The sequence below is a fragment of the Eleutherodactylus coqui genome, chromosome 10 (assembly GCF_035609145.1).
Source record: "Eleutherodactylus coqui strain aEleCoq1 chromosome 10, aEleCoq1.hap1, whole genome shotgun sequence".
Classification (NCBI taxonomy): Eukaryota; Metazoa; Chordata; class Amphibia; order Anura; family Eleutherodactylidae; genus Eleutherodactylus; species Eleutherodactylus coqui.
Window position 1 is genome coordinate 64,248,196 of NC_089846.1, and position 24,558 is coordinate 64,272,753.

At 43.3% G+C, this 24,558-nt stretch overlaps 1 protein-coding gene across 1 annotated transcript in view; it reads right to left on the reverse strand.

Annotated features, from left to right (window-relative positions):
- Positions 1-13,241, reverse strand: part of LOC136580531 (cytochrome P450 2G1-like) — a 46,570-nt gene extending 33,329 nt beyond the window's left edge. The window contains exons 1-3 of the mRNA XM_066581152.1: positions 13,065-13,241; positions 1,080-1,242; positions 793-942 (exon numbers count right to left, since the gene is read on the reverse strand). Coding sequence (XP_066437249.1) covers positions 793-942; positions 1,080-1,242; positions 13,065-13,241 — 490 coding nt within the window. The remainder of the gene's footprint in view (positions 1-792; positions 943-1,079; positions 1,243-13,064) is intronic.
- Between the last annotated feature and the right edge of the window lie 11,317 nt (positions 13,242-24,558).

Sequence of the window (24,558 nt, forward strand, 5' to 3'; positions counted from 1 at the left end):
ATTAGTAATATTAACCCCCACAGCAACGTTATAATTATAAGGCCCCACCTCAGTAATAATAAGCAGCCCCCCAGTAATAAGCAGGCCCCTCGCCTCAGTAATGAGCAGGCCCCTCGCCTCAGTAATAAGCAGCCCCCTCGCCTCAGTAATAAGCAGCCCCCTCGCCTCAGTAATAAGCAGCCCCCTCGCCTCAGTAATAAGCAGCCCCCTCGCCTCAGTAATAAGCAGCCCCCTCGCCTCAGTAATAAGCAGCCCCTTCCCCTCAGTAATAAGCAGCCCCTTCCCCTCAGTAATAAGCAGCCCCCCACCAGTAATAAGCAGCACCCCCCAGTAATAAGCAGCACCCCCCCCAGTAATAAGCAGCACCCCCCTAACCCATATACTTACCTCTTCCTTCCTGTCAGCGTCGCCCCCCCCTCTGCTCGCGCTGAGCGCCCGGATGCACACTGACGTCAGTCTGTAGCCTGGCATGCTTCCTCCCCGAGACCTCTCCTGCGGAACTGATGAGCAGGGGACTCAGGGGAGGAGGATCCTGGCTACACACTGACGTCAGTGTGCGCCGAGATCAGCGGTAACAACGCGATTACCAGCGGGGAGCTGCGGCACCCCAGCTGGTACTCGCTTCAATGGTGAGCGGTGTCGGGACGCCGCGGGCCTTGTGTTTGACACGTGCCCTAGGTGATGAAAACAGGGAATACTTTCACTATTTAAATTGCATAGCTGGTATACAGCTACTACTCCTGCTTCCTTGTCCTCTCTTTTATTTGTTCATATTGGTTAATATTTAAGTACCTTTTTGTGATTTGATCTCTTCTATGAGAAAATGAGCCTCTTCTTGGATCCTTTCTTCAATGCTCTTCTTTCCCATGCCAAAAGTTCTTAGAGTTGAAAGGGAAACTCTGCGCAGATCCTTCCATCTATTCCCATTACCAAAAACTATCCCTGAAATATTAAAAAAGCATGGCTTATGTGATTACATTGTAATAAACTATGAACCTCTCCACACATCATCTGGTAGCCAGACTTGCTACATTACTGAATGTAAAACTTGCAAATGTATAGAACACTGAGGAACTTACCATATCCTTTTATAAATTGATCAACAGTAGGAAGTCTTCCACGACCAGAAAATTCCTCCGCTCGGTCAATTAAGGCTTCTTTGACAGTGTTGTAGCCACACAGGACAACTATTGGATAGTGTCCAAAATATACCGTGTATACAGAGCCATATTGCTCTTTAAGCTGAAGAAAAGCAAGTTGAAAAATAATAACCAATGTTTCAGTCCAAATGATCAAACACGTTTTTTGGAAGTTTACACATGTGGGGGTTTAAATGCACTATTTTTTTTTTCCTTGGCTACCGCAATCTTTTGCAGACATTTTTCATGCAAAGAGCTGTTTTGATACCTTTTTTATATAATTTTTTTGTATTATTACGGATAATGTGATTAATTTACACTAAAAATAATATAGGAATGAATTGCACATTTTGTTTTGGTCATTTTGACATATAATTGTGTAGTCTCAGATTTTTGGTCGGCTAAGGCAACGGTTTGTGTTGAAGTCGGCAATGTTTTAAAAAATATATATTTGTTTAATTTTCTGCTTCTACTTTCTACTTACTTTGTATCGGTATTATTTACCACCGCAAGCTACGGGTTTTACAGGAGGAACACCCCTGTCACACCCCTAGCGCCGGATAGGGTGAAGAGATAAAGGTCCTAGCAGCACCGTGTGCATTGCTTCTTGCCGGCAGTGGTGGCTTAGGGTGAGGGTTACTTTTCCATGTAGGCTTACAGTACCATCTGCAAAATAAAAAGTAAGCCTCACCGTAAGCTAGCAGGGCCGGCAAAAAGCAATGTACAGGGTGCACGTCTGACTCACCGCTGCTTCTCTGCCATGACTCCCGGCCACAGGGCGGATGAGGACTGCTTGACCGATGCCGGCTGTGTCTTCCCTTCCAGTGTCCGCCTACCTGCTGGCAACATCCTGGCCCCTGTGTGCTCCCTCAAGGTGGCTTCCCCCGCGCAGACCTACTGGCCATGTGTCGGCGCTGCCGCTGACCATCCAGCTGCGGTCCCTTGCCCTACTCCAATCCCCGCTGTGCTGCAGCACTGCTCCCGCCTGTCACAGTGGTTTTCCATGGCCATGGGGCCGTCCCTGCTGCGCCCACCATCAGTCTGTGACATTGTGCGTTCCGCTACTCGCCTGCAGGAGAAGCCGACTACAGGGAGAATCTGCCTGTGCCGCCGCTAACGAGCCTGCTTTGGTGCTGCGGTGCACTCCCATCTGACTGGGTCTGACAGTGCCTCCTGCCGCCGAGTTGACCTCCCTGCTGCGGCCTCATGAAGTTAAGTGCGGGATGGGGAGGGGAGGCGCACTAGTGGCCTGCAGGATAAGACTCCTCACTGCTTAGTCGCGCTAGCAGGGGCTGGCACTATGGCTTTTTCACACCTTTCATTGCCTTCCAGGACCTACTGACTTGGCAGCTGTCCAGCCAATCAGGTAGAGGGGGCGTCAACCCCCTGCCAATTTTGACTCCACCAGGACTTCCTGACGGCGTCAAGATACACTAATACCCTTTGCATATTAACACTAACCGCTTATGTTAAGCAGCGCTGCTGATTAGAGCCACCTGATTGGCTCTTCGGCACCACGTGACTACACAGCGTGCACGCGCATTGCCTTCAGCAGCCGTGCACTACACAATACAGTTAAGCAGACGTGCACTACACTTAAGCAGCACGGGGTTAGGTTTAGGGTTACGGTTTAGGGTTAGGTTTAGGGTTAGCTAAACCTAACCCTAAACCCCAACCCTAAACCGTAACCCTAAACCTAACCCCGTGCTGCTTAAGTGTAGTGTGTAGTGCACGTCTGCTTAACTGTGTTGTGTAGTGCACAGCTGCTGAAGGCAATGCGTCTGCACGCTGTGTAGTCACGTGGTGCCGAAGAGCCAATCAGGTGGCTCTAATCAGCAGCGCTGCTTAACCTAAGCGGTTAGTGTTAATATGCATACCCTTTGTATCTATATTTTTTCTGAACATACATAGTCCCCTATAGTTATGTTAGGCCGGCTACACGTGTCTGCTGCACTTTTCTGGGCAGATGCGTCGCTATGCTGTTTCTGTTTGAATGAACTCTAAGCTTCTACTTTTCATCAGCAATGTAGGAGTTAAAGGGGTTGTCCCGCGGCAGCAAGTGGGTCTATACACTTCTGTATGGCCATAATAATGCACTTTGTAATGTACATTGTGCATTAATTATGAGCCATACAGAAGTTATAAAAAGTTTTATACTTACCTGCTCCGTTGCTGGCGTCCTCGTCTCCATGGTGCCGACTAATTTTCGCCCTCCGATGGCCAAATTAGCCGCGCTTGCGCAGTCCGGGTCTTCTGCTTTCTTCTATGGAGCCTTTCGTGCAGGATGCCGGCTCCGTGTAGCTCCGCCCCGTCACGTGCCGATTCCAGCCAATCAGGAGGCTGGAATCGGCAATGGACCGCACAGAAGAGCTGCGGTCCACGGAAGAAGAGGATTCCGGCGGCCATCTTCACAGGTAAGTATAGAAGTCACCGGAGCGCGGGGATTAAGGTAAGCGCTCCGGTAAGCTTTCTGTACGTCCCTGCATCGGGGTTGTCTCTCGCCGAACGGGGGGGGGGGGTTGAAAAAAAAAAAACCCGTTTCGGCGCGGGACAACCCCTTTAATCTTCCCCAGTGCTCTCAGCCCAGCTGCAGAGTAATAGGCTATTGCCCTCCTATTTAGTTGAGCTGGGGATCCTCCTCCTTTGCCTTAGTGTTGGTGCGAGTTTGCCTCAGTCACCCAGCATAGGTCTCCTGTCTTTCACTTCTGTGTTTGCCTGATCCCTGGAATTTTACCTGGATACATTTCTTTTCTGCCTGCCCCGACTTTGCATTGGAATCTGTTTCACGGTGCTTTGCACCGGTGCCTCTAACTGCCATAGGATCAGCTGCCAACCACAGGGACTACTCCATGAGGTAGCGGTCTGCTCGGTTTTCCTCGGTGAAGTCCAGATCCCTGTACAGCGGTTAAAGGTTGTATACCAGGGAACTGTCGGGATACCGCCCTTAGGATTAGCCCAAAGCCAAAACTGGTTGATTGGCACAATGAGTCCACAGTCACTGTCTGTAACACATTATATAAGACTTCTATGAGAAATTCACCATGTCGGTTTTTTTATAAATTTTGCAGTCTTTTGCTATCAGTAGGACATCCACTGAACCTCCAGTAACAGGTGAAAACATTCCCCGATCGTGACATTAGTCACTGGCAGTGATCTGGATCAATAGAAGGAGCAGGATTGCTACTTCTTCTAAGTGGTATATACCCTATAAGGGCTTTTACCCACTAGTTTTTTTAATGCTGCAATATCGCTGCATTTTTTTTTACTACAAATGTCAATGGGATTTCTAATGTTAAAATCGCATTGCGCAAAAATTGCAAATTAGCGCTTCGGCAATTTTTGTGTGATGCAATTTTAACATTAGAAAGTCCCATTGACATTTGCAGTAAAAAAAAAAACGCAGCACTATCGCAGCATTAAAAAAACGCTGGTGGGTAAAAGCCCTAAAAGAGAAGTTAAAAGTGGTTATAAATCATTTCTTTTTTCAAAAAGAAAAATTTTTGTGTAAAAAAAAAATAAATAAATAAAAAAATATACTTACCTTACACATTTGCCGCACTAAAATTTTTCTTTTTCAGGGAAGGGCTTATATGTAAAGCCCTTCCCTGAAAAAGAATGCAGGGGTGCCGGCAGCAGCCGCGGCTCAATTGAAAACAATCGGTGTATTTCCTATGGTGCACGCATGTCCTATCTTTGTAGGCACACGCCTATAAAGCACAGACATGTGAACACACCGTAGGGAAGGCATTGTTGCAAAAACACGCTCTTGTGAAGCCACCCTAAAACCCAGGATCATGTAATGTATAGCACTCAATTGTATTTGGGTTAAAACATTTAATATACAGTATATTATACATTAGATATGGGGAGCATTGCAATATAAGGGTTTCCCTCATAATTGTACACAAACCAAGCATAATATTATTGCCATCTGCTTTAGGTTGTGTAGGTCCCTCCTGTACTGCATAAACAGTTGTTACCCTTTGAAGCATGCACTTCTCAAGATTGATGATGTCCTGCGGTATATGGCACTGAGACATTAACAGCAGATCCTCCAAGTGCTGTAAAGTAATAAGAGGGGCTCCACTATCAGTGAACGTTGGGCCCCATGACCTTCTCTCTGGTTTTCCTGTTGTCCTTCATTGGAGCACATTTGATAGCTACTAACCACTGTATTCCAAAAACATCCCAAAACACCTGACATTTTGGAGATGCTCTGCCCCAGTTGTCTAGCTATCTCAATGTGCAACTTGTCAAAGTTGCTTCGATCCTTACATTTGCCCATTTTTATGCCTCGAACTCATCAACTTCCAATAATGACTGCTCATTTGCTAGCTAATATATATTACACCGCAAATTACAAAAATGATTGCTTTACCCCAAGCAGTGAGTGACACGGTTCTACTGCTGATGCCGTGCTTTACTGCTATACCTCTGAACCTTATATTTACATCCTCTGTCGTTTTATTGGGAAGTATAGAGGAAGACTTACTAATTTTGGCACACTGCTGCGTGTTCATGTATGCAAATACATGGATCCCTTTATAAAGTATTATGAATATAACAAAAATGACAGAAATGAAAAAAGAAAACTATGAACAGAATAAATATATATATATATATATATATATATATATATATATTAGCTGATATACCCGGCTTCGCCCGAGTTAATTTCGTACTGGTGTTTATCTGGTGTTCACTCAGAAAACCTTATGAAGTCATGGTTACTTTAGAGATACTGAGGAAAAACATATGTTCACCATTTTGCATAGTTCTCTGCGTTACCCAGGAAACACCATGTGGAGGTAACCATGCAACATTTCTTTTATATAAAATGACATGAGGAAGTGAGAGAATTACATTACGTACATAAAATTTGGACACTAATTCTTTTGCTCTTAGAATTGAATAATTGAGTTGGGACCCATTAACTTTTCATATTTATGACACAATCAATGCTTGTGCCAAATTTCATGTTTCTATGACATTGGGAAGTGAGAGATTTAGATTATGTACGTAAAATTTGGACGCTAATTCTTTTGCGCATAGAATTGAATAGTCGAGTTGGGACCCATTAGCTTTTCCTATTTATGACATAATCAATGCTCGTGCCAAATTTCCCGTTTCTATGACACCGGAAAGTGAGAAAATGACATTCCACACGCAAAATTTGGACGCTAATTCTTTTGCGCATAGAATTGAATAGTCGAGTTGGGACCCATTAGCTTTTCCTATTTATGACATAATCAATGCTCGTGCCAATTTTCCCGTTTCTATGACACCGGAAAGTGAAAAAATTACATTCCGCACGTAAAATTTTCACGCCAATTCTTTTGCTCTAGAATTGAATAATCGAGTTGGGACCTATGAATTTTTCCTATTTATGACATAATCAATGCTCGTGCCAAATTTCACAATTCTATGACACCGGAAAGTGATAAAAATACATTCCGTACGTAAAATTTGGACGCTAATTCTTTGGCGCATAGAATTGAATAATCGAGTTGGGACCCATTAGCTTTTCCTATTTATGACATAATCAATGCTCGTGCCAAATTTCACATTTCTATGACACCGGAAAGTGAGAATATTACATTCCGTACGTAAAATTTGGACGCTAATTATTTTGCGCATAGAATTGAATTATCGAGTTGGGACCTATGAATTTTTCCTATTTATGACATAATCAATGCTTGTGCCAAATTTCACGTTTCTATGACACTGGAAAGTGAGAAAAATACATTCCGTACGTAAAATTTGGACGCTAATTCTTTTGCGCATAGAATTGAATAATCGAGTTGGGACCCATTAACTTTTCCTAATTATGACATAATCAATGCTCCTGCCAAATTTCGAGTTTCTATGACACGGGAAGAGAATTAGATTCCGTACGTAAAATTTGGACGCTAATTCTTTTGCGCATAGAATTGAATAATCGAGTTTGGACCCATTAACTTTTCCTATTTGACATATTCAATGCTCGTGCCAAATTTCACATTTCTATGACACTGGAAAGTGAGAAAAATACATTCCGTACGTAAAATTTGGACGCTAATTCTTTTGCGCATAGAATTGAATAATCGAGTTGGGACCCATTAGCTTTTCCTCTTTATGACATAATCAATGCTCCTGCCAAATTTCGAGTTTCTATGACACCGGGAAGTGAGAGAATTAGATTCCGTACGTAAAATTTGGACGCTAATTCTTTTGCGCATAGAATTGAATAATCGAGTTTGGACCTATTAACTTTTCCTATTTATGACATATTCAATGCCTGTGCCAAATTTTAAGTTTCTAAGGCATTGGGAAGTGAGAGATTTAGATTACGTACGTAAAATTTCGACGCTAATTCTTTTGCGCTAGAATTGAATAATCGAGTTGGGACCCAATTAATTTTCCTATTTTGGAGATAATCTATGCTTGTGCCAAAATTCATGTTTCTACGACATCGGGCAGTTGGAGAACTTTTGGCGAGTCAGTCAGTGAGTGAGTGAGTGAGGGCTTTCAGCTTTTTATATATATATATATATATATATATATATATATATATATATATATATATATATATATATATATATATTGAAAGCCCTCACTGACTAACTCACTGACTGTCTCACTCACTCATTTGCTACTAATTCTCTAACTTCCCCGTGTCGTACAAACATGAAATTTGGCACAACCATTCTTTAGGTCCTAAATAGGAAAAGAACAGGGGTCACAATTCGATTCTTCAATGCTCAGTGCAAAAGTATTGACACTCCTATGTAATGTAACTCCCCAGTGTTATACAAACATGAAATTTGGCATGACCATTCCTTAGGTCCTAAATAGTATTGGATAATCGAGTTGTGATCCCTTTACTTTTCCTAAGTGCAAAAGTATTGGCAACCCTGTGTAATGTACCAAATCTAACTCTCTAACTTTCCAGTGTCGTACAAACATAAAATTTGGCACAAGCATTCTTTAGGTCCTGTTAAGATCCAGGTTCTGCCCTCCATTCTTGGTCCTGTCAGCCATTTTATGAACGTTAACTTTCTCATCTCCTATTAGCCTTGTCATGAACTTTAGCCTAATTCTTCTTTCAATGTTATCAATACGAGTTTCCTTGAATTTCCTTTCTTTGGAGATCGCAGCAGCATGTGACGGGTAAGCCAGTATAATATATAACACGGTTGATTAAAAGCATCTGTATGGCAAAGTTTGTCAATTAGTATACAAACGAAAGGGGGTATGACTCGTGTGTCCTCCCTTCTGCCTGTTGAATGGATAACATCAAATAAATCTGCAGATTAATAAATTGTTAAAAAAAAAAATCACCAACACAAAACATACAAACAAAGAACTTAGGGTGGGTTCACATGAGCGTGTTTTTGTGTGTACTTAGGTGCGTACATACATGCGCACCTAGGTACGAGCAAAAACATGCGTGAACACAGCTGCATGCTTGTCGTCAACGGAGCTGCGGCTGCTGCCCCGGCAGCCGCAAATGGCTTTTCAGGGAAGCACTTCATAAGCCCTTCCCTGAAAAGACATTTAAAATAGTGTTAAAAAAAATGTATAAACTCACCTGCCGAGGCTCAGCCACGACTTCTGCCGCTGTCCCCGGCTCTGTAGTACTGAGCTATCAGCAGCCAGGGATTTAAAATCCCCGCCTGCTGGTAGCTCTGATTGGGATTGGCTGAAGTGCTCAGCCAATCCCAATCAAAGCTACCAGCAGGCGGAGATTTTAAATCCCCGCCTGCTGATAGCTGAGATCTACAGAGTCGGGGACAGCCAGGAGAAGACGCGGCTGAGCCCGGCAGCCAAAGAAAGGGGAGTATTTACTTTTTTTTATTTTTTACACTATTTTAAATGGCTTTTCAGGGAAGAGCTTATGAAGCCCATCTCTGAAAAGCCATTGACGGGGATGCGCTCAGCAGGATTCTCTACTGCAGCTGACATGTGTGACAGCTGCGGTAGAGAATTGAAGAATTCCTCTGCTGCATCTGCCACAGATATGGCAGATGTAGCAGCAGGGAATTCTTTTAATTAGCGGAGGTGAAGGAAACATCTGCCGCATGCGGCAGATGTGTTCTTTATGCCCGTGGGGGTCATGGCAGCGGTGGAGGGTTAGTTCTTTTTTTTTTTCTTAACACTAAAATGTTTCTTTTTCAGGCCATGGCTTATATGTAAAGCCCTTCCCTGAAAAGAATGCAGGGGTGCCGGCAGCAGCCGCGGCTTTATCTAAAACAATGCGTGCATTCCCAATGGTGCACGCATGTCCTATCTTTTCAGGCACGCACCTGCAGAGTACGGACATGTGAACACACCATAGGGAATGCATTGTTGTGAACACAAGCTTGTTTTTGTGCGTGTATATGCACGCAGAAAAACACTCGTGTGAACCCACCCTTATTCATTGAGTATTACAATGCTTATGATAAGGATGAATTACTCCCTAAACTATGGAAATTGGGATGGTTCCAAATAAATATGTAAAGCCTCTTGTCCACCAGTGGGAAGATTATTGCTATGGAGACATGATGCCATAGGTCAATTAGCTAGTAGGCTAGTGCATACAATAGAGGAAATAAACAAGTGTGGATTACTATAGTGCCAATAAAGTGAATATTGAATTAGCATTTGTGCTTAGCCTTTTGCCAATATCTATATGTGTACATAAAAAGGATAGTTTTTTTTAATCTCCTATCCAATATCATAGGCAAGTAGTTCTCTAGAACTATTGTGCTTAATGGACCAATGATTAGGACAAGCTGTGAGCTGAGTTTTTTTTAACTAGAACATCACAGTTTTGATTGTTCCAGCTCACCCTGCATCCTTCAGTTTTGCTGATGGAGCTACTTCTAAAGGCTGTTACTCGGGTTATGTTCTAGCTAGATTCTTAGCTTTAGGACAAGATCAATACCACGGCTCTAGCCACAATCTAACCAGAGTTGAAGCAGGATAAATTGAGAGCTGCATATATCTGCAGCATTTCTGAAGGAGAATTGGCACTAGTTGGAGAGGAGTAGGAAAGGTGCAAAGAGAAGCATAGATACTTCTCCTGTACATGTCTGACTTTAAATCATCCCAAGGGGAGGAGTGATGTGAACTTTTCTTCAGAAAAGGAATGAAAAGATGAACACTTGCTTATCTAATTACTAATCTGTACCATTTAATCCCTCACATGCCCAATCCATTCTGACCAAAGCATCTAAGTGGTTTCACAGAAAAAAAATTGGCCCTTGCAAAGAGCCTTAAATATTGGGAAAATAAAGTGAACTAAAGATAAACACACAGAATTTGTGTAGTCACAACTGTAAAATCTGTACTTAAAAATATAACACTATTCATTTACCAAAGTAAATGACATTAAAAATAACTACAAAAGTGATTCCAACGTATTGTAGCTATTTTCTGTATATTTTACTTCCTTCAAAACAGAAAAAAAAAGTTTAAAAAGTCATATATATCTCAACATAATACCAATGAAAACTACAAATCGCACTACAAATTATGCAGTCATACAGGTCTCTTGATAGAAAAAAAACAGGCTGTCTGTTCTGGAATACAGCAATACACAAAAAAATCATTAAAGGGGTTGTCCCGCACCGAAACGTTTTTTTTTTAAACCCCCCCCCCCCCCGTTCGGCGCGAGACAACCCCGATGCAGGGGTTAAGAAAACAAACCGGGTAGTACTTACCCGAATCCCGGCGGTCCGGCGTCTTCATACTCACCTGCTGAAGATGGCCGCCGGGATCCTCTCTCTCTGTGGACCGCAGGGCTTCTGTGCGGTCCATTGCCGATTCCAGCCTCCTGATTGGCTGGAATCGGCACGTGACGGGGCGGAGCTACACGGAGCCGGCATTCTGCACGAGCGGCCCCATTGAAGACAGCAGAAGACCCGGACTGCGCAAGCGCGGCTAATTTGGACATTAGAGGCCGAAAATTAGTCGGCACCATGGAGACGAGGACGCCAGCAACGGAGCAGGTAAGTATAAAACTTTTGATAACTTCTGTATGGCTCATAATTAATGCACAATGTACATTACAAAGTGCATTAATAGGGCCATACAGAAGTGTATAGACCCACTTGCTGCCGCGGGACAACCCCTTTAAGTAAAATTTAAAAAAGGGTTTTTGGTGCCAAGGTGTGAAATCTAAAAAAAAATTAGATAAATTTGTTTTTGTAATTGTAACAACCGACAGAACAAAGTTAAGATAACAGTTATACCACATAGTGAATGCTATAAAAATAGATCCCTAAAAACAATGGCGAATTGATGCTTTTTTTAATGCCCTTCTTCCCCCCACCCCCCAAAAATAATAGTTTACAAGTTATTTAATAGATCTTCAACCCCTTAGGTTGTAAGTGGAGCAGCTTACTGGGAGCAAGAACTTTATGAAGAGTTGTGAAACACCTGAAAGTTAGAGGGTGACTTGAATTGCTGGGGCTAAAGCTGAAAAAGTTATGACCTAAAATGAAACCAGTCGAAACATCTAGGAAGGTATGTTGTTTCACTGGAATATTACCACTCAAAAGGATATACTTGGTGGGTTCAATGCCCTTGTGGTAGAGAACATTACACTACAAAGTGGATATATCTGCTGTAAGGAAGAAAAATGAGTAAACTTCACTCATCTGTCATAGATGCCTAATGAGCACTGTCGCCTTGTTCTGTCAATAAAAAAAATGATTATTTGAAACTCATCATTTCCAAAACGTTCTGTGGTAGCAGTGCTGGTCTTCTTGGTTTCCTTTTCACATTACAAGATTGCATTATGCTGAAAGCTGTCAGTTGTCAACCTGAATTTTTATTTTTTTCTGTACAAATGATCCAAAAAAAATAAAAAATTTTTGCATACATGGGAAAACCATACTAAAAAATCAAAATTGTGATACATGTCTATAGGTCAGATACTGATACGGAGTCTTCATCAGATTTTATTGTGTGCCATAAAATGATAACAATTTCAGTCACAATAACCTCAAGTACCTCAACCATACTGATAACAAGCATGGGATATCTCAGTTATGAAGAGCGGTTGGTGAATGAACATAGGATATATTATACTAGTATAGCAATTTGGTCTACGCCGATCAAGCATAGGTTTTACCTTTCTCTAGATTAACTGCGGTTTGTCAGTTTAAGGGCTTGTTCACACGTCAGTATTTTTCTTCATCAGTAAAAAAAAAAAGCAGAAAGATAGGTCTTGCCTTATCTTTCCTCGCATGCAGTAACATCACCTGAGAATCACACTAGATGAAAATGTAACTATTGAAATCAATGGTTTCATGGCTTTTTGTGACTGTGATTTTCACGGCCGCAAAAAGGTCCACAAATACGGTTGTGCGAAGAATCGCTATGGGCTTACTCACTCATCATTCTTTTTCATCAGTTTTTTGTAAGCCAAAACCAGAAATGTAACATACAAAGAGAAAGTATAATGGACAGATTTCTACAATATTTTGGACCAGCTCCTGGTTTTGATTTACGAAATACTGATGTGCGAATAAGCCCTAAGGCTATATTTACATATACAATTTAATCGTGTGAGTTTTGTGCGTTGCAATATGCGCAATATTATTTTAAATGGTTCTATTTATGTGTGTAATTTTTCTCTTGCAGTGTTGCAGCGAGATAGAAAGATTGCAGCTTGTCTTATTTCTGGGTGATATTGCCCATTATTTTCTATGGGTCAGAACAAAAACAAATTGCATCGCACTTGCATACCATGCATTGTGCATGTGAGTGCAAACGGCGGTTTCAGATGCTCGTATGTGCAACCTTAGTGCAATCGCACGGAGTATGTGGGGTTTTAGAAGTCCAACAACGTCCACGTTTCTTGGATCGATATTGCGCTTTCTCGTGTAAATATGACCTAAGAAGTTGAATGTAAGCAGTTAACCTATTTTTTAGATCTTACCCAGCAAAACTAACCTCCATCAATGATTTGACCATCTCCCCTCTCTTAATGTGCAGGACATTTCCAACAATGGGCAGGGGTGTTGGTCCTGGAGGCAGATTACGTTTTCTGTATATGGAATTCCATGTGGTATAGATGAACGCTGAAATGATCACAGTCAGGAGCAAGGTTTCAGCCCAGGAAGGATCCATCTCATGTAAGTGCCAGATAGTGTGTTCTGCGTGTGCCACCGGATCATGGGTTTTATATTCATCAATGACCCCAGGTTCAACAGTTTATCATTATCAGAGTTCATGTTCCATGCTAGAAGATTATGATATTTTTTCCAACTTGGACATCGGTTGGCAAGTGCTTTGAGTCTTTATCATAACAGTCAATAAAGTTTCTTGCCAAAAGATACGTCAAAGCATGTAGCGTAATATGTGTACCTAGCTTTATCATTATACCAGTGTACTGAGGGCAGTAGTAGTTGATTGTGAAAAACTACTGCAAATAGAAATTGTACAAATGGATCTTGAAGAATGTGAAGGAACGGCATTCCTAGTTTCTGCAAAGTAGAGAAGGGGAGATTAGTGTATTTTATCATTTGAATTTTGTAAATCTAAAGAATTCCTAAGCAGCACTCTTCATGTATTTGACACAGGAATTATGAAAAGTCACAAAGGCCTGGAATCTACAAGAGGTGCAAGATGAAATTACCTTTTTTGGTTCTTTGGATGAGCCAGCAGAAACTGATTCTTTGAACAACCTTTCATTTAGGTGTATTACTTTGTTTAACAGGGTCATATATACCCGGAAATCCCATCCAGGATCCTAATTCATTATACCGTCTTCCGGACTTTAGACTATTAGTTATCCCCCCACCAGTCATATTCGGGTCTCTCTCAATATAGTTCTAGAAGGCATATAGAGGACTAGAAAATATATTTTTTAAGTTTAAAAAAAGTTTTATTGATGAGTTATTTTTTTAGATAGGTCATCAATAGTTGTTCGGCAGGAGTCCGCCACTCAGGATCCACACCCATCAGCTGATCCCCCATTCACTCTTAAAGTCATTGTGCCTCTGTGTGCTGCAAGAAGCTGCCTGCAAATAGTGCTATGCGCATGAGCCTTCATTGCCCCAGTAACCTGGGGGATATATAAGGGCAGTTCCTGCCTTTTCAGTGACGAGACGGCAGAAGTGAAGTGAAAGTGTTCAGTGCAAGATGTGGGCTGAGTATGGGATTTGTAATGACTTTGCAAGGCCCAAGATGGAGGCATTGAGGTGGTGCAGTAGGTTTCTTCATTCAGCATGCAGAAAGTTTGAATCCAGTGTGAGTTCTGCCTTCAATAAACCGTGTCTAAGTTTTTACAAGACGTAGGGTGGTGATTTTTTTAACAGCACTGCAGATAATAATCAATGGATACCAGGAGGTAGTTGGGCGTGGTACATGGGCAGTGACTGTCACTTCAGTAGTCAGGATACTTGAGAGTGAACCGGCAAGTGAGCAGCCAAATAAAATAAAGGAGATGGAGCCATCAGTAGTACCAGGTAGTCCCCCATCCCTAGATCCATAAATCATGAAGCAAAGCCGCCAGACAGCTGACCATGACCCTGCCATCCTGAATTCAAGCTTTCAGTCACTTTTAAAAGCCACTGACTGCTAAAGCTGTATCAATGGGCCACTTAAAGTACCCAGCAATGTAGCTAAAACTTATGAATGTGTTTTGGCTGTGAAGAGAAGTGGGGGGAACCTTGCTGATCCTTGGCATCAGGACTAGAGATGAGGGAGCATGCTCGTCGAGCTTGATGCTCATTCCAGCATTAGCATACTCGAAAGTACTTGTTACTTGAGCAAGCACCACGTGGTGCTCGCCCTCTCCTCCCTATAATGGAGCTGTGGCTGCTGCAGGTGGCTCCTTTGAAGACAGTGGTCTGCTGGCACACCTGAATTGCTTTTCATGGAAGGACTTAACATATAAGCCCTTCCCTGAAAAACAATAATCTTAGTGAAAAAAAAGCAAAAAAAACTTACCTCTCCGCCACTGCCGTGTCCCCCTTGGGGATGCAGAACACATTTGCCACACATGGCAGATGCTTCCTTCATCCCCACTAGTAAAAAGAATTCCAGGCTGCTGCACCTGCCACATCTGTGACAGATACAGCAGAGGAATTCTTCTATTCCCTACCGCAGCTGTCATACATGACAGCTGCAGTAGAGGATCCTCCTGCTGGCACTCCATCATTGGTTTTTAGGGAAAGGCTTTAAAACATAAGCCCTTCCCTGAAAAACCAGTAAAAGTAGTGTAGAAACCAAAAAAAAAAAATACATACTCCCCTCCCTTCAGCTGCCGGGGCTCAGCCGTGTCTTCTCTGTGCTGTGTCCGGCTTTGTAGTGCTGATTTTAAATCCCCGCCTGCTGAACAAGCTGATTGTGATTGGCTGAGGCGCTCAGCCAATCACAGGCAACTCTTGCCTCTCATTTATTCGGTGACAGCTGGCTATTATGGTCTTACACCGTTTTATTCAGAATTATAAGGAAACTACAAACATACTTTATGTTTTGGTTACCAGAAAAATGTAACACTGTGCTTTGGTGGGCAATTATTTTCTCACTTAACCCCTTAACGACGGCCCCATCGGGAAACTACGTCCTCAGAAAGTGGGCCTTAATCCTAGAGGACGTAGTTTTATGCATCCTCTTTGGATTGATGCCCACTGGCCTGAGGACGTGACAGCTCCATGCTGTCGGTGCCCGCAGGTAGCCGACAGCATGGAGCTGTCATCCCAGGATGCGGCCAGTCCCCCCCGGCATTGCGATCGGCGCTATAAAATGAATAGCGCCGATCGCAAAAAAGTAAAGAAAACAGTGTAAAAAAGTAGTAATTCAGCTGCTATGATGGATCGGATCCATCACGGCAGCTGAAAATACTCACACGGCTTGTCGGCGGTGTCCCCCGGAGATCTGGTCCTCCCGGACCCGCCGGCGGCCTTCTGCGCATGCGCGCCTGACGATGACGTCACGCGCACGCGCAGAAGCCCGGGTGTCCCCGGCAAATTTAAAATCTCCTGGCTCCCGGCTCCTGAAGGTAGCCGGGAACCAGGAGGTGTTACCGGGGACCACTGTGAGCGGTCCCCGGGCCCGCGATCACCGCTATCCGTTGCGATAGCGGTGATCGCGAAAAAGTTTAAAAAGTAAAACAAAAGTAAAGTTTCACCTCCCCTCATGGATCGGATCCATGAGGGGAGGTGAAGATACTCACCCCCGGTCCTCTGCGATGTCCCGATGTCCCGGGACCCGAAATCCCCGTCTGCGCATGCGCGCCCGATGATTGACATCGGGCGCGTGCACAGAGGGGCTCGAGCCCCGGGAAATTCAAAATTGCTCTGCTCCTGGCTGCCATGTGTAGCCAAGAGCAGAGGGATGTCACCAGGGACATGATCACTGTCATCCAATGGATGACAGTGATCATGTAAAGTAAAAAAAAAAGTGCAAAAAGTAAAAAAAAAAAAATAAAAAAAGGGGTAAAAGGTAAAAAAAAAAAAGTGCAAAAAGTAAAAAAAAAGTTTTAAAAAGTTAAAAAAAGCTTGCGTTTCATCTCCCCCCACGGATCATATCCGTGAGGGAGGATGAAATGACGTACCTAAGGCCTGCGGATTTATCCGCGGACCTCAACCCAGCTTCTGCGCACGCGCCCGTCACCAATGTGGCAGGCGCATGCGCAAAAGCCGTGGTTTTTTAAAATCTCCCTGCTCCTGGCTACAAAACTTAGCCGAGAGCCTGGAGATTTCACGGGGGGCCGCGGTGAGCGGTTCCTGGTCACGTGTTCGCCGTTATCCAAAGAATAATGGCGATCACATAAAAGTTAAAAAAAGGTGAAGCTTCATCTCCCCTCACTGATGCGATCGGTGAGAGGAGATAAAAATTTTTACCGGAGGCCTCCATATTTGCACCCCGACGCAATCTTCTTCCGTGAACTTTCCCGTATTCTGCGCATGCGACCGCTGGCAAAACACCGGACAGATGTGCAGGAGTCGGGGAGCACAGGAAACTTAATATCTCCTTGCTCTCGGCGACCAATGGTCGCCGAGAGCCTGGAGCAGTGACGGGTGGCCTCGTTGAGCGGTCCCCGGTCACGTGAAAAATGGTAGCGATCTACCTTTGGCCGGTCTCACATGACCGGATAGGAATTACGGATTCCGCATGCGTTTGATCCGCGGTAATACGCAGATCAATCGCATTGGATTACACAATTCCGCTCACATTAGCGGGTTGGAATTGCGTAATCCACTTGCAGAAAAGAGAACGCAGCAGGTTCTATTTTACCGCGGATATCGGCAACATAGAGCCCATTGTGCTCCATGGTCATGGATATACCTGCAGCCCATACGCAACTACGTTGTATACGGGCTGCGGGTACCCGCGTCATCGCTAAGCGACGGTGCGGGAAATACAAACAACAAAAAAAAAAGTGTACTGTGCATGACCGCCTGTGGGAGTAGGCAGTTATGCGCAGTACATTACGCGGCCGTACGCAGGGTCACAGCCGGGCTCACAGCTGGCATCCGCTGCGGGCCTCCACAAGCAGATTCAACCTACGGCTGTGTGAGCCCGGCGTTATTCAGACCGCTACCTGTAATACGCAATTTACAAGAAGCCCCGGGAACGCTCGCCTTCCTGCAGTTCCAGGAGCAGCTTGTTGAGCGTTTTCTGTGTGAGACCGCCGCACCTCATCAAGCTTACGGAGACTCACAGAGCGCCACTTTTTACACCCCATACCCGCCACTGAGGTCAAAAAATGACTCCCAAAAAGCATGAGAGGAGGGGGGATACCCGGTTTTATTGCCCCATGTGCCCATCCCAACCAGCCTCCATAATTACCCGTCTTTGGAAATACTACACAGTTCACATTATTACTTTTATCTAAGATTTGGGGAACGCCGAAAAGGGCGCGGAGGAGGGGGGGGGGGGATTTTAGGGAGTCAATTTTTATTCCATACAAATGAGCAATGGGGCCTGGAATTTATTCAGTTATGCCCTGCAATCCAACTCGTGTTCCCTCCATTACAGGCCTTGCCATGTTTCCTGTAAGTAGATTAGGGCCACAATGGGTATGTTTTTGAACACGGGACAAACGGGGGTATCCATTTGGGGGTGAACGTCTTCATTCCTATGTAAACTGTACAAAAAAAAAAGTTTTTAAATTGACAAAATTGCCAAAAAAATGAAAATTGTAATTTTTTTCTTCTGCTTTGCTGAAATTTATTCAAATACTGTGTGGTCAAAATACGCAGTACACCCCTAGATGAATTCGTTAAGTGGTCTAGTTTTTAAAATGGGGATATTTGTGGGGGTCTTTATAGTTTTGGACGCTCAATGACTCTATAAGTGGGCAATGGGGCCTGGAATTTATTCCGTTGTACCCTAAAATCCAACTGGTGCTCCTTCCATTATAGGCCTAGCCATGCGTCCTTTAAGTAGATTAGGGCCACAAGGGGTATGGTTCTGAGCACGGGACAAACAGGGGTATCCATTTTGGGGTGAAAGTCTTCATTCCTATGTGTGCTGTACAAAAAAAACAGTTTTTAAATTGATACAACTGCCAAAAAAATGAAATTTGTAATTTTTTTCCTACTGCTTTGCTTAGATTTATTCAAAAATTGTAGGGTAAAAATACACAGTACACCCCTAGATAAATTCGTTAGGGGGTCTAGTTTTCAAAATGGGATCATTTGTGGGGGTTCTCTGTCGTTTTGGCCGCTCAAGGGCTCTACAAGTGTGCAATGGGGTCTAAATCACCTTCATGCTAAATTTCTGTTCTGAAAGCCACCGACTACTCCTTTCATTTTGGGCCCCGTTGTGCATCCAGACAAAAGATTAGGGCCACAATGGGTATGTCTCTGAACACGGGACAAACAGGGGTATCCACTTTGGGGTGCAAGTCTTCATTCATGTGTGTGCTGTACCAAAAAAGCAGTTTTAAAACGACAGAATTGCCAAAAAAACGAAAATCACAATTTTTTCCTTTTGCTTTGCTTCAATTCATTCAAAAACTGTGGGCTCAAAATGGGCAGTACACCCCTAGATAAATTCATTAAGGGGTCTAGTTTTCAAAATGGGGTCACTTGTGGGGGTTCTCTTTGATTTTGGCCGCTCAAGAGCTCTACAAAAGTGCTATGGGGCCTAAAACTCCTTCAAGGAAAATCTATGTTCTTAAAGCCACCGACTACTCCTTTCGTTTTGGGCCCCATTGTGCATCCAGACATAAGATTAGGGCCACAATGGGTATGTCTCTGAACACGGGAGAAACAGGGGTATCCATTTTGGGATGAAAGGCTTCATTCATGCGTGTTCTGTACAAAAAAAGCTGTTTTTAAAATGACAGAATTGACAAAAAAATGAAAATCACAATTTTTTCCTTTTGCTTGGCTTGAATTCATTCAAAAACTGTGGGGTCAAAATGGTCAGTACACCCCTAGATAAATTCATTAAGGGGTCAGGTTTTCAAAATGGGGTCACTTGTGGGGGTTCTCTTTGGTTTTGGCCACTCAAGAGCTCTACAAAAGTGCTATGGGGCCTAAAACGCCTTCAAGCAAAATTTATGTTCTGAAAGACACCGACTACTCCTTTCATTTTGGCTCCCGTTATGCATCCAGACATAAGATTAGGGCCACAATGGGTATGTTTCTGAACACGGGAGAAACGGGGGTATCCATTTTGGTGTGTAAATCCTCATTTTCATGGGCTCTATAGGAAAAAAATATGTCTTTAAAATGACATATTTGCAAAAATATGAAATTTTATTTTTTGTCCCCTAAATTGAACTAATTCCTGAAAAGAACTGGTGGGGTCAAAATACTCATGACACCCCTCAGTGAATACACTAAGGGGTTTAGTTTTTAAAATGGGGTCATTTGTGGGTGTATCTATTATTCTGACACTTATGAGCCTCTGCAAACTTGGCTTGGTGCAGGAAAACAAAGTGCTCCTCAAAATGCTGAAAAGTAATGTTAAATTTGTACATCCTCTAAATGGTTAAAAAAAACACAAAAGTTTTTCAAGTGTGCATTCAGAATAAAGTAAACAGATGGAAATATATATCTTATCAAAAATTTGTACAGTATGTTTGGACATATTTGAGATATTACGGTTGAAAATGTGAAAAAATGACAATTTTTTCAAAATTTTTCCAATATTGGTACTTTTAATAAATATACACAAATTATATCGGTCTATTTTTACAATCTAAATGAAGTACAACATATGGCGAAAAAACAATGTCAGAATCACTGGGATATGTAAAGCCTTTACGGAGTTATGCCACGTTGAACGACGCATGTCAGATTTCCAAAATTTGGCTCCGTCACTAAGGCGCAAACAGGCTTTGTCACTAAGGGGTTAAATGCATCAATTTTAGGCTGACAGTCAGTTTTGGAGTAGGGTTTAATTGAAGGGGTGGTCCAGTTGTAAACTATTTATGCTCTTTCCTCAGGACAAGTCATCAGCAATTGATCGAGGAGGGTCCCCCTCATATATTGAGCTGATCTCTGCAGGAAGCACACAGCTCCATTCTCACTGCCATAGTCTGGGCTCATATTACAGACAAAGATTCCACTGAAGTGAGTAGGAACTTTGCCTGCAATACCAAGCCTGTCCACTGTGGTAAGATTAGAGTTGTCTGCTTCCTGCAGAAATCCGTAAAATGCATAAGCATGTTGGTCTAAGCAACCAGTCTTGAGTGGCAAATCCCTCTTTATCCACTATTGATAATTTGTCCTGAGAATAGGCTATACAGCTGGAAAGTCTCTTTAAAAATGTTGAACCATTTGTCTTCTGCAGCTTCTACGTAACCCTGTATACAATAAACTGCAGACCGAGTTTCAATAAGAGGTCCTTCAGTGAGGCTGGACTGACGCTTGTTTTTCAGCGCTTATCTCTCTCCTCCAGAACATTCTTATGCCTATTTAGACACAACGATTATCGTTCAAAAGATGTCTCTCAAGCGACTTTTGAGCAATAATTGTTGTGTCATTTGCAGCCCAAGATGATTGCTCAAGATGAGCGATCACCTTGTGCTGCCAGCAGAGGATGCAGAAGACAAGGGGGATACCCCAGCAGCTTGTCTTCTGCATCTAGCTGTGCCCCACTCCGACCGTGCTGAGCGCTTGGAGGGAAGAATGCAGAAAATGAGCTGTGTTCTTCATATCCAGCTGTCATCAGGGAGTGGGATACAGCTCAAACAATAGTATCAGCTGTATCCCACTGTGAATCCCTGATAAGACTCATCGTTGTCTTTCAGCACGCTGAAAGACAAGAATGAGCGACGGCTTAATGAAAATTGCACAAGGTCAGTGCAGTTACATACAACGATTATCGCTCAAAAGACGGCTCTTGCGCGAATTTTGAGCGATAATTGTTGTGTCTAAATGGGCCTTTACAAGCTAATTTATAACCATAACAAAGTTTGCCTTTGTTGTGCTCAAAAATTACCTGATAAAAAATGAAGGGGATAAGAAATAAGGGTTGCATAAGTCCGGCATGCTGATGGATCTCCTATTGAGACTTAGGGCTCCTTTACACAGGACTGCTATCAGGCATAGAAGAGCCCAACAGCTATCCCAGCGATAATCACAGCTGTGCTTTTATACAGAGCGATCATCGCTTAGTGAATGGAGGTGGAGTGAGCCGGAGATTACCCCAACCACCCGCCTTCATCACAGTAAACAGGCTGTCGTTCATAGATGAATATTACAGGCCAAACATCAATTGATTTTTATGCTTGAAGGATATAGACTACGAAAAAATTATCGTTTGTCATTCAGATTGTATAGGCATTTTCACCGAAAGACTGTAATTATCATTATGTTAAATATTATAATTATTAGGATAATTATTCTTCAGATTTCCGTGATCCAGCAAGAACCTGAGTGCTAATCATTCAGTGTAAAAGGGCAATTAGGGCCCACTGGGTCATGCAAGAGTGGATGATAATCGTTCAGTGTTAGCACTGCCAGCAACTGAAAGACAAACAATAATTTGAAATGCCTTTATGTGAAACTGTGATAGATGAAATACTGTAACTGGATTCATGCTACATCTGTATATGAAAATATTACTGTTTTCCTTCTGCAGCCATCCACTCAACATCTTTGGAAAACTATGCAAACTGCCATTTCGCTATTAGGCGTCATTCACACGAGCTTATATAGGCCGACCAACCGATATACGCTGCTCATCTGATGCATTGGTTTACAATGCATCAGTTCAAATGGGCATATTCCCGCAGTGTTAAAGCACCCAGCCAGCCAAGATAGCGTATACGCTGTTACGCTGGTCAGTAAAGATAGTTCAGGAACTATCTTCCTGGCTGGAATACAGCGTTGGCTTCCATAAACACCTATGGGAGCCTATGCTAGTTGCTGGAGAAGAGAGGTGGGAGGGAGTTTAGCAGCATGTCTGCTAAACTCTCACCCCTTTCCCTTCACCTCTCTGCCCCTTTCCGGCTGTTTGCAATGAGGGGCAGAATGGAGCGGGAGCTTAGCACACTAGCTCCCACCCTGCCCCCTTCCCTTGCTGAGAACCGTCGAAGGGGCAGAAATTGGGGGTAGTTAGGCAGAACTTAACTGTCTCCCCCTGCCCAATGGCAATCCGGGCTCTGCGTATATACGGCGCACTAAGGCCGTCTGAATAGGCGCTCAAACAGCAGATTAGTATGCCCATTCATGCTATTTTCAGTTGCACTGTGGTCGTGACACGGCCGACCGAAAATCGATATGCTCGTGTGAAAGAGGTCTTAGCTGTAGGTTTCCAAGAAATCAATCATTCTATCACTCATTAGTTTGCTTATGTGAGCTTGTTTGTTAATACCTGCACAGGGACCAATCAGAGGTAGCTCTCAGCTGTCATGCAATAGCTGAGAGCTGCCTCTGATTGATCACAATGCTTAGCTAAATAGAGGCAGCCCTTTCAGCGGGCGTGGATTTTAAATCCCCACCTGATGAATACTCCTCAGGGCAGTTGAGGTGAAAAGCCAACTGGATGCGTCTGAGCCTCAGCAGCTAAAAAAAAGGGGAGTGTGTGTGTGTATATATATATATATATATATATATATATATATATAATATATAAAATTTTAATTTTATCACCTTTTTTCATGTTTTTCAGGGAAGGGCTTATAATTAAAGCCCTTTCCTGAAAAACAATTACAGGATGCTAGCAGCTGGATCCCCTACTGCAGCTGTCATCTGTGACAGCTGTGGTAGGGAATTCTTTATTCCCCACAGGGATGAAGAATTCCTTTGCTGCATCTGTCACACGTGTGGCAGCTGCAGCAGGGAATTCTTTTTCCTCGTGGGGATGAAGGAAACACTAAAATTTGTCTTTTTCAGGGAATAACTGATACATAATGCTCTTTGATACAAGGGTGCCGGCACCAGCAGCGGCTCCATTTTAGAGAATGTCTGCATTTTTGTTTTTACACTTAAATGTTTGTTTTTTTATGTAAAGCTCTTCCCTGAAAAACAATTCAGGGGTGCCGGCAGACCATTGTCTTCAATGGAGCCGCCAGCAGCAGCCACAGCTCCATTGAAGACAATGCATGCATTCCCTATTGTGCACGCATGTCCTATCTTTACAGGCACGCACCTGTAAAACACGGACATGTGAACATGTAGGCACACACAAAAACACACTTGTGTGAAGCCACCTAAAATGGGGATTTCTACCAATCCCAACATGTCAGTGATCATAACATGTAAAAAAAAAAGTTGGAATCATAGATACACAAAAAATCTTCCCTTTAGGGCTCACTCAGACTAGCGTTGTTTTTGTGCACCTATGTGCCAAAAAAGACCACTCCATGCATTAGCAAAATGCGCATGACCGTGGCTCCATGCCCATTGCATTCCATGAGACCGGCCCTACAGCCACCAGACCCATTGAAAGCAATGGGATGCAGGCAACCCCTGCAGTGATTTTCAGAGAGGGGCTTGAAACATAAGCCCTTCCCTGAAAATCCTCCCTAACTGGTGTAAAAAATAAAAAATATATATATACTTACCTTTTCGCCTCTGTCAGGGCTCCAACGCATCTTGTCGCTTGGTCCCTGGCATGGTTCTGAAGCTCTTTCAGCAAACGAAGATTTAAAAATCCCTGCCTCCTGAAAGGGCTGTGTCTGATTGGCTGGGCGCTCAGCCAATCATAGGCAGTGCTAAGCTATTCATTGAATGACAGCTGAGCCCTGCCTGTGATTGGTCACATCGCTCAGTCAATCACAGCCAGTGCTCAGCCATTCAATGAAAAAAATACATACTCAGAGGCAGTGCTCAGCCATTCATTTAATTCAATGAATGGCTGAGCGCTGCCTCTGATTGGCTGAGTACTGTGACCAATCACAGGGCCTTTTTGTGCTTAGCAGAGTAAACTGGAGCTGCTGCTAAATGAGCTGAGCAGCTGCTGCGTGTGAGGGAAAGCTGATGGAGCTCTTGAGATAGCATAGTGACTGGATACTACCTGGTGTTCGGAGAAA